Source organism: Telopea speciosissima, chromosome 1 (genome assembly GCF_018873765.1).
Source record: "Telopea speciosissima isolate NSW1024214 ecotype Mountain lineage chromosome 1, Tspe_v1, whole genome shotgun sequence".
In the NCBI taxonomy this organism is placed as follows: Eukaryota; Viridiplantae; Streptophyta; class Magnoliopsida; order Proteales; family Proteaceae; genus Telopea; species Telopea speciosissima.
Window position 1 is genome coordinate 26,481,535 of NC_057916.1, and position 10,626 is coordinate 26,492,160.

General features: G+C 40.7%; 2 protein-coding genes across 2 annotated transcripts; one reads left to right on the top strand and one right to left on the bottom strand.

The window, feature by feature from the left end:
• Positions 1-202: 202 nt before the first annotated feature.
• On the top strand, positions 203-1,514 carry LOC122667797 (germin-like protein subfamily 3 member 2). Its single transcript, XM_043864230.1, has 2 exons — positions 203-227; positions 867-1,514. The coding sequence occupies exon 2, from the start codon at positions 885-887 to the stop codon at positions 1,512-1,514; it is 630 nt and encodes a 209-aa protein (XP_043720165.1). The 5' UTR covers positions 203-227; positions 867-884.
• Positions 1,515-1,743: 229 nt separating this feature from the next.
• LOC122667780 (protein trichome birefringence-like 36) lies at positions 1,744-3,385 on the bottom strand. The gene is made up of 5 exons (XM_043864210.1): positions 3,002-3,385; positions 2,664-2,835; positions 2,401-2,585; positions 2,136-2,294; positions 1,744-2,056 (listed from the first exon to the last, which is right to left on the bottom strand). Exons 1-5 carry the CDS (start codon positions 3,337-3,339, stop codon positions 1,753-1,755), a joined length of 1,158 nt encoding a protein of 385 aa, XP_043720145.1. The 5' UTR covers positions 3,340-3,385; the 3' UTR covers positions 1,744-1,752.
• Between the last annotated feature and the right edge of the window lie 7,241 nt (positions 3,386-10,626).

The following is a 10,626-nucleotide window of genomic DNA, read 5'->3' on the forward strand; positions in this document are numbered from 1 at the left end:
TATCAAACTGTTAATAGCCCAATAAAAAGAAACCGAAATAAACCGAATCTAAGACCGATCCTTCTCTTATCAGGCCAGCTTTGATTTCACCTATCAATCTAAAACCGGTCAACCCAATCGAACCAAATCAAACTGATGGATTGATACCCCCCTAGTTGATGTTAGATTGGTGCATTACCACTTCTTCGAACCTAGAGTGTCCAAAACCATGGTTAGAGGTATTGGTATCAGATTGGCCGATCCGTCCAACTCATATCGGTATCGGTTGATCGGTATGGATAGGTGTAAAAATGAGAAACAAAAGTAATTTTTTGATGAAAACAGAACCGATCCAGACTGATACGGCCGTTCAGGATCAGTATCAGTCCGATACTAAAACACTGGTCCAAACACATAAATGATCAATCCCTAGTATTGCGGGTTTCTAGCCATACCTAATGTTCACGCTAGCTGACTGCCATGATCATGGCATCTTCCCTTTACTAACTACAAGACATCCAGAAGTGACCCAAGCTTAAGTGGATTGAATCATGTCCTCCACTGTCCTGCTCCAGCTTGAACCTTACGCAAAGGATGCTATACTATAATTTCGAAACCATCCCTCACTGAAAGTCATCCATTAATGGATGTTCAAGTCACACATAATGCTCAAAGACAATAGCAGTTGTAGTCTAATTAAGTCCTTTCTTGCTTCAATCAAGTTTAATTTTGTAATAATGATCGTAAGAACATGATTTGAAAATTGGGTGCAGTTTAATCATTTCATTAGCTCAAATTCTATAAAATGCTTCTCCGGCAATCTGGTTCCAGACCCATAAGGACTGAAGGAGTTCAAGATGGAAGGAAAAAAATTCTTTAGTTTATTGGTTACTCTCCTGTTCTTCATGAATGGAAACCACATAATCATGGCGTCCGACCCAGATCCTGTCCAAGATTTCTGCATTCTCTATACACCAAAGCCTGACTCGGTAAGAGTCGGCAGAACCAGTAGTCTCCAACGGTGCAAGAACGCATCGGAAGCTACCGCAGACGATTTCATCTTCTCCGGAATAAAATCCGCCGGCGACTTCAAAGAGTCTGGCTTTTCAACCTTGTCTATCAACCCCACAGCCTTTCCGGGGCTTAACACTCTGGGGATGTCGTTCGTGCGAGCAGACCTTGATGTGGGTGGCATCAATGTGCCTCATTTCCATCCCAGAGCCACAGAGGTTGCATTGGTGCTGGAAGGAAAGGTTTACTCGGGTTTCGTCGATTCAGCTAATCGGATTTATGCGAAAGTGATTGAGAAAGGGGAGGTGATAGTGTTTCCAAAGGGTCTGTTGCATTTCCAGATGAACGTCGGAGATTCGCCGGCGACGATTTACGGGAGCTTTAACAGCCAGAACCCTGGATTGCAGAGAATCCCCGCGGCGGTTTTTGGGTCAGGGATAAAAGAAGAGCTCTTGAAGAAGGCGTTTGGATTGAGTGGAAAGCAGATTGATGAGATGAGGAGGAAGTTCAAACCAGAGGATTGAGTGGTCAGAATTGTAACCTTACTTGCCTTTAGAATTGTGGAATTCCATTTTTTGAATCTAAATTTGTAGATTTATATCATATTTTGTCCTGAATTACCTAAAAGTTTTCCTAAAAAGACAGAATAACCTGAAAGAAAGCTTCATCATCTTCCCCAACAAGTCATTGGGGAAGGAAATCTGAACATACAGCAACACTCAAAAAACACCCGTGATTACATCAGATATCTCTAAAGCTAAGCTAAATTAATGCATTCAACATTTCATTCCAGATATCAGGAACTCCAGGAAGGCACCAATGGCTACAGTCAGAGGTGTAGTCTCTTGGGTGCTGTCTCTCCTGCGGATCCAAAGCTCTGGCATACACAGATGGATGACCATCCCTTCGAAGCTCTGACATTGTTGTGATATCTTGCAAGTATACTGGAAATCTCATCTGTTTCAGAACCCCTTCAAGTATTTTCACTTGTCCTGGAACATGAACTTGGTGGTGATTCAAGTACTCCATAGGCTCTCTTTGATTGTAGCATTTCCAACCATTTTCTCTGTTAGAGAAACCCATTAATCTCATTACTATACTTTTCATTTAGCTGCATACATCATCAATTAATCGATGGATTTTACCTGTTATGTCGAGGCGAAACGCTTCTGAAAATGACCTGGGTTTGTCGAGGATCTAGGTTTAGATCTACCCATCTAGCCCAGGTGGTGAGTCCCTTCTCATAAGCAACCATTGGGTTCATCTCTGTAAACATTTTGTTCCCCTCCATCAAAAAATCCCACCTGCTAATGTCAAACAGTTTTTGATTATTAAAGAATGGAAATCATGAAGTAGCTAATCAGGAAATTTAAAAAAAAAAAAAGCCACACCAGGTGTTTGTTCTCTTACGTGCTTGAATCACTGGCATGTGTCCACCAGTGAGCTGAATCAAACACAAGAATATCAACACCTCTCCAGAATCTTGCGTTCTCTTCAATAGAATCCAAATGTAGAATCCTTTTGTTCTGAGGTCCTCCCCTCTGCAATTCCACCAGGAATGGAGCCCAGCAAAACTCAATCGATGTTTCAAAATCCTGCACAAATAGATTGACAGATTACTCTTACTGCAAAGGGAGATGAAGAAGGAAAAAATGAAAAAAATTTGATCTTACCAAGAGGTGGAAGGCCATGGTTGGACCAGTGTAGGTTACAATCTTTCTCTCAGTTGGAATGACTGATTCAACAAGGCAAACAAGAGACTCCCATTGATTCCTGACTATGGAATCACCCACAAGCATTATCCTCTTCCTCCTTATCTTCCCAAGAAACTCCAACGCATTAAACCTGAATTAATCAAGAAGATCAAGAAAAGGAATTTTGAATACTCTGCTAGCTAGTGTAAGCTCAAAAGCTCCAAAATTCAGCTTTGAAGTTTAAAAAAACATTGGAACTTGGTGTGATTGGGTGTTGTACTGAGAAGCAACTAGTATGAGTAGTAAGAATCATTTACCTAGGAATTGTACAGCCTTGAGGCGTCCACCTCCATTTTTCATAGTCTGAATCTGGCCTTCCATTTTTTTGACAACTAACTGCAGAACTAAGATAAGGGCAAGTTGAATCATAAAGAGGGTAAGATGAATCATAAACCCATTTGCCAATAGACATGTCACAACTCTTGGGAGAACCCCACTGACTCTGAACCATGTTAACATCATCATCTTTCTCTTCTTCAAGCCATGGATTCTCACCTTGGTTGAATTGGGTTGATTCACCATGGAAGAAGAAGAGTGTCACAGAAAGGAGGAACATGAGGAAGAGACAAGAGCAGAGTGGTGTGGATTCACCCATTGTGAGGCTGAAGAGAGGTCAAGAAGAAGAGGAAAAACAGAGATGAAACTTAAATGTCCCAAGCCTCTAGGGCCAAGGGGGAAGGGAGGCACTTTGGCTTTTAAGATGTGAGCTCCATAGGTTGACTAGATATAATTTCGGCATAAGTTACGGTGGATATGGACCATGCAATGCGCTTTTTTTACTCCATTTCATGATTTCCTGCAATTGAGATGTCTAGTTTCACTTTTATTATGTTGGCTACTTTTGGCTAAAGAGAGAGAGAGAGAGGCTGTAATAATATTAGGTCTGTGGACCATTGTGATTGTGGTAGTGGTAAAGCTTAAAAAAAACCGGGCTGGAATGTCCGGTTAGACAGGTTTAATTGGAGCCGGCCACCTTTCAAGTTCATTGTTTTTTATAATGCCCAGTGGTTAAACCAGAAACCAAAAAGTACACCCAGATCGGGGTTTTAATAATTGGAAACGACCGAACCCAATCCGAATTGGCCGGTTCATGTTGGATTTCTAGGGGTTCAGGTTGATTCCAGACCAATTTTGATCAATTCCAGTTGATTTAGAATTGACTAAAGCCGGTCCCATTTTAAAATTGAGGTCGTTTAATTAAACGGTTTGAACCAAATCAAATCATTTAATCAAATAAACCATTTAACACTCTTAAATGTACATAAATGTGTCAAAAGTCACACATAAGCCGTTTACCTAATTTGAACCGAACCGTTTAAAATGGAAACCATTTAATAAATGGTTCGATTATAATTTCAAAATTGAGACCATTTCATTAAATTATTTAAATCAAACCAAACCGTTTAACCGAAACTGAACCATTTAACACCCTTACCTTTTCATTTGTGGTTTTGTTCGGAGAGAGAGAGAGAGAGAGAGAGAGATAAAAGAACCTAGTGGTTAAGATTATTAATTACCCTAACTCCAGTGATTGAATGTTCCATGGGCCACACACAATTTTTCCCTGTTTCCCCACGTTAAAAGGCGTGTCACATACGGGGATCATCATAGACGAGGGAAGGTAACTCTGCTCCATCTTGCAATTAACTTGAAAACGGTTTAGTGGGTTTCAAGAACATGTTGTGGGCCTCACCACTATTGTGGGGCCTGCGTTTGGTAAAAACCGATCGGACGGTTCTCATGTGTGCTGTAGAATTAGTACAGCGATAAAGAAAAAGGGTTCCTTTTCGAGCAGTGGGATCCATGGGAATGAGTACCATTAGGTTAGGTACGGAATCCATCGCATGCAGCGGGTTACTCAGGGACTCAGCCCCAGTTGCTGGTAAGGTCTTGGTCGAAATTTGGGCACCTGATCCGATCAATAATTGGGCCATAGAATGAGACTAGACCAGTTGAACAGACCATAACTGATCGATGGAACAATTTACTGGTTGGATATGAGTTTTGATTTCTATTCATTTCTTGCCAACCAAACCTAGCTCAGGACTAGGAGCACTTGCAACGACAATAGAACCGTAGAAACACCGATTCATGATAGAGGACAAAGCAAATATCTCATTGCTAGAATTTCAGCTTGAAATGAATAGAGGAAGTAACTTAAAATTAATAGAGAAGGTCCCAAGCACCCATGTGATTTGTGTGCAACACAAAAGAATCAAAAGCAAACAAGTTACCTTAGGATTGGATGGAGTTTTCCTTCACCCGAGGTGAAATAGAAATCCTCTCATCATTGTCATTAGTTCTGTTTTAGTGAAAAAAGTTGGGTAGGAAAAGTTTAATATAGATGGATAATCTATTAATCTCCCACCAGAATTTCTAACAATTGGTTTTTTTTTATTTGTGGTGCAATTCAAGGGTTGATAGGCCATCAACTCCATCAGGGCCCCACAAGAAGGTTAGGAGAGGACCCACATGAGGTCAAAAATGGTACTCATAGGCTCCACTTCTTGGAAAGCAAATAAATGTAGACTAGATGTCGTTAAGGAGACTTGAACCACCGATCAAGCTCCTAATGCAATTCTTCCAAGGGAGTAGCAAACCACCAGGGCAAGCCCTGGATCAACAAAATAGCATGTTGGACGATGGGTAGAAAAGGAAAAGAGATTTTGGAAATAAATTGTAGGGGGAGCGCAGGGGTCATGCGTGCGTTGGCATATGGGGGGGAAGCATTTCAATGGTTTTTCAATCTCTAGTTTTTTATTTGTGAAAAGGTTCTTTGACAGTAGACCCTTTGTGTCTATCTTTTCTCTTTACATGAAATGATCTCTCTGTCCTTTAATGTGTGATACCATTTTACTGTACCTCATTGGTATGCTCTTCAATGCCGTTTGCTCATAGACCCATTTCCTTTTTTATTTGTTTATTGAAACTTTTTTTTCAATTTTATTTAGGACTAAATTTTCCTCCACCCATCATCCTAGGGTTCACAAACTCATCTTAGGATTTTTGTGTGTTCCAAAATACCATACCGATACCTTTTCCCACCTTCTCTCGGATGGGTTGAGGGAAACTTACATGGACTTTGCAAAGTCATGGGCTAAGCCAATCAATGGCCAAGCCCATTGAATATGTGGGCCCTTAACCATATGGGTTGCGAATTGTATGTGAGCCAACTATGAGCGTGTCTGAAATCTCAACTCTGAACTATCGAATGGTTTCGATTTGTGCCTCTCATTGTGGTTCTCAAACAGAACCAAATTACTCTGACTTGCTCTGATTATACACCTACTATTACGAATCAATGTAGTCATCAATTTCTTTTCTTATTAAATGGGAAATTATCAGCACCACCCCCTAACGTTTGCCTATATTTTTAGGCACACCCACTAACTACCATAATATCACGCTGCCCCCTACTTTACCAAACTAATTCCACACAGACCCCCAACCATTAGTTAAGAGCTGTTAAGTGGTGATGTCAACCATTTAATATTTTTTAAAAGACAATTTTGTCCTTCTTAGTGGGCCATGTACCTAATCTACCCTTTCAATTAAAAAACCCACAAACCCGTCTTCTTCCTCACACTCAATTGATGAAGTTCTTTGAGGCCCCGATTGTCTTCCTCACTCCGGTGAGTACAAATGTATAGCAAACACCCCATTTCCTCTGTTTACATGGTAATGTAAGTGAACTTTTGGGCTATTTGTAAGAGTAACTAAGAAAAAAAAAACACTACACAAAGCAACCCCAACCCTTCTTTATCTGTCGCATAATCGTTGTCTCTACAAACTGCAACCATTGAGATTTAAGCTAAGACCTGGTCTAAACTATGGGCTCTCCCTCTGTGTTAATATCTGGTTTGGTTTTTTGGGTTGATGTGTTACAGCTTGGCTTTTTCGACCCGAACCCTAACCCAAATCCAATGGTAGGTCTAGAATCCGAAGTGGTAGCCTTGTATACATTTTGGAGTATTGTTTTGATGTTCGAACGAGTAGAAGATGAAGAAATAATCTTGGTGGTAACCTGTCGTCTACCGGCAAAATGACGCGTACCTCCCCCATACAATTTCAAAATTTACAATCTAATGTATAAATCATGGAAAGCGACCCTGACCATGTTTTGAGTATTTGGGCCATGAAAACATCGTTGGAAATGTGTTAATATGCGACACCACCAAAGCTCGAGACTTTTCGACACTTGGAGTGCGGGACCCGGTGCCTCGAGTCGGGGATCTTGCCGCCGCGTCTCATTTAGCTTGTTGAAATGTTTCCCCGACAACGTTGGTACGTGGGACCCACTTAACTAACCTTCGTACATAAATTCGGCTAAATAATCATTTTATAATTAATAGGGATAAGATTTAAATGACCGACTAATACACCTTATATATAAATAAAACTTCTCCCACTATTCACTCCTCTTCAAATCTGAACGATAGAAACTGAGAGAAGTAGAGAAAAACTAAGAAGAAGAAGAGAAGAGGAAAGATAAAGATTTAATTTCTGGTTTTGGTAAGAAACTTGTTACCCACACCTCCCTCTATCTAATCCTAGTTACTCTCTCAATCGTTTTCTCCTTGTAATCTGGCTATGAATTCCGTTCAGCTTCCATACACATGATTGAAGAAGGAAGTTCATCCAAATATCTTTAAACAACAACTACCATAAGGTAATTTATTTCCCTTTCCATGAATCCTTCCTTAATTCTCCTTTCTTACCATAATCTTTGTGTCAAGGCCATCTCTGAATTGAGAATCTAAACACCTAGCTTCATGTGTGCAGATTTACTTGGAAGGTTGTTCAATTTGGTCTGATTTATGTAAAGCTTAGAATTCTTTATGCATATCTAAACCATGATCATTACCTTAACCCCAATTCCCCAAAATTGCCCACCTCCCTAGTCTATTTTGAGTCACAATAACTCAATCTTATATGTAGAAATCATCTCTGATGTGAATTGAGGAAGACCAATCCAAAAACTCCATTAAAACTCTGTTTTTCTTTTTATTTTTCGTTTCTAGTTGTCTCTGGTGGAAGTTACTAATCAACCAGAGACATAGACCAAAGTTACTAAAAGGTGTTTCCTAACTTCAGATCTATTCCGAATCGACCCTAACTTATCTTGGGATTTCAGTATCATTAGAATATCATATAGCATGTATGTTTAGTTGATAACTTTTAAAAACCTAGCTCTCGAGTCAACTTTTCGATTGCTGTTTGTCTCTGGTGGAAGTCACTAGTCAACCAAAGACACTGACCAGTGTTGCTGTCAGATGTTCTCTTAGCTCCAGACCTGTTTTAAATTAACCTAACCTATATTGGAACTCCAGAAACATTAGAATACCGGCTAACATATATGTTTGGTTTATAAATATTAGGACCTAACTCTTGGATCATTGAACCTACCGGCAAACCACTCGTGAACTAAACCGGCAGCGCAAAATCAACTAAAGCAAGGTGAGTGGGGATAGGCCTTGATTTTATTTTGGAATGTTTATCATTTTAGATTGATTATCAGAATTCATGCATATGTATGAATTTATTCTTGTTGGAACCTATTTTATTAATTATTTCATTTATTTCTTATGAAATTGTGGAATCACGATGCGATGTGGAATGTGATGGAATGTGAACTTTGTATGTTAGAATAGATGCCGTAGACGGATTGGCAACGAGAGGTATGGTGTGTCGTAGTATGGGATGCGGGAGCACTGTACACCTCATACTATGTCATTTAGTCTGCATATGGCTAAGGACATCATTCCTTAGTACTACAACCCTTACCAGCAGAGGTTCAGGTGCTGGGTGATCATAGCTCCCTGTCGCTGAGGAGTGTGCGAAACACCGGGGTGGGGTTCAGGCTATGATTATTAGGGTCTACCCACGGGAGGATCTGGGAATTACTACTGGTGTGGGCTCCATGCAACAAGTGAGGTTACGGCTTGGGTTGAGTTGACGGACCCAAGTCTATTTTCCCGAGTGGTTGGCATAGTACCGACTTAGAAACTTAGGCATTGTTTGTTAGGTGAAAATTATGTTTAAAATTGAATCCATGCATTTAGGATTTTTGCTTTGTATGTGTGAATGCTTGTGTGTAGTTTATCCTCTATTTACTGGGCTCGGTGGAGCTCACCCCTGTGGAATATTTTCTTTTAGATGGTCTTGCAGGTGGATATGATGGAGGTGGAGGGGATTACTTGGAGAACAGGGACTGATGACGTAGTCTTTTTATTTGTTTTTCTTTTGTTAAAACTCTACTCTTTATGGCAGATGTATTTCCACTGTAAATATTTTAGTATAGCTTGTTTCTGGCCCAATGGATGAAACTATGTAAATTTAGGTTGTTTGGGAAAAAGGGGATCTGAATGTAAATAATATGTATACAAACTTGAAAATTTTACTGTTCATGTACTTTGATCAATGAAATACTTTTTATCTTGATATGGTGTTGTGCTTGTGACGTGTATATACTGCATCGGGATCCTGGAGGTCTTCAAATACTTTGGGTATTTGGGTCTCTGGCCGAATCCTCCCAGGGGGTGGTTTGCGGTCGTGACAGAACGACGACAAAGATGGGATTTCTATTTTAGGTTCGTCCAACAAGCCCTCTTAGTCCACCTCCTCCTCTCCCTCGCCCTACTGGCTTGTTCGCTTCCTCTCTTTTCCATTTCTCTCAACACCTTCGCCGCTGCCGCCTCCTTTGCCAGCACTTTAAACCTCAAACTCCCTTGACTCAGCAAACGATGTGAGCCCTAGCACAAGTATCTAGGTAAGAAAATCTCAGGCAAGAATTGGCGGAATCCAACACCCAACACGTCAAAAGATGGCAAATTCGACGAGTAGTTGGAACCAGAGAGAAGCTTATGAATTGGAGAATGAACCACAAACGAATTACCATCATTTTGGTAAGAACGGTAGTGATAAGCAGGTGATAGAGTTCGTTGAAATGAATCCATAACTCAGCTTTTGTTTTAAAGCATACAAAAACCCAATACCATTTGACACGTTTTAGTTCATAAGGTCCGGAAAGAGCTTCTAGCTTCTATCGATAAGAGCAATAAGCGAAAAATGGCTAGCAAATTCAGATCCGTAACCAAGATCCGATCACAAAAATTTCCAGAAACAAAGGAAAATCAAGAACCTAGTGCATATGCAACAAATTGGATAACTAGACGGGAAAAAAAAAAACACTAGAATGTGCTAAGGATCGAGACAATCAATAACAAAATGAGCTCTCTCTCAGGAAAAAGCAGAATAGAAAGACGCTTTCTTTTACTACTCTTTGCAACTTTTTCTTCCTTTTTGTATAAGTAGTGCCTTGCTCGCGAGGTCCCCTCCCTTTGCCATGGCTAACAGTGTCGACACAAAACCCAGTTTCACAAGTTGGAGTGGTTGCTCTGAACCAGCGAGAGATGGTACAGAGTGAGCGCCGAGTCGTGCCGAGCCCACTCACTCTCCGACCGAAGCATGTGGAGCAGCGGTGGCAACGCGCCTAACACACCTATAGCCATCTTGTTCTCATCGTCAAGAGCGAGGCTGAAGAGGGCACCCACAACCTGTTCATGCACTTCAGAGAACCCTCCCTTCAACACATCGATCAATGGTGGAACGATCCCCGCCCGTACGATCTTTACCTTGTTGATCTTTTCCAACGAGAGATTCACAAGAGATGCCACCGTGTTTATCTGGATGACGGAATAGTGTAAAGGGTATTTTGGTCCAAGGAATTTCAGAGGTTAACACCGTTTAAAAATGGGTAACAGTTGATATTATGGTAGTTAGTGCAATTTTTACCCTCTCATATTACAACACGGTGCTGTAATGTATCGTGCGGAGGCTGTAGAGGCCATGTGCATCATGTGGGGCCTGCTGTGCCACATGG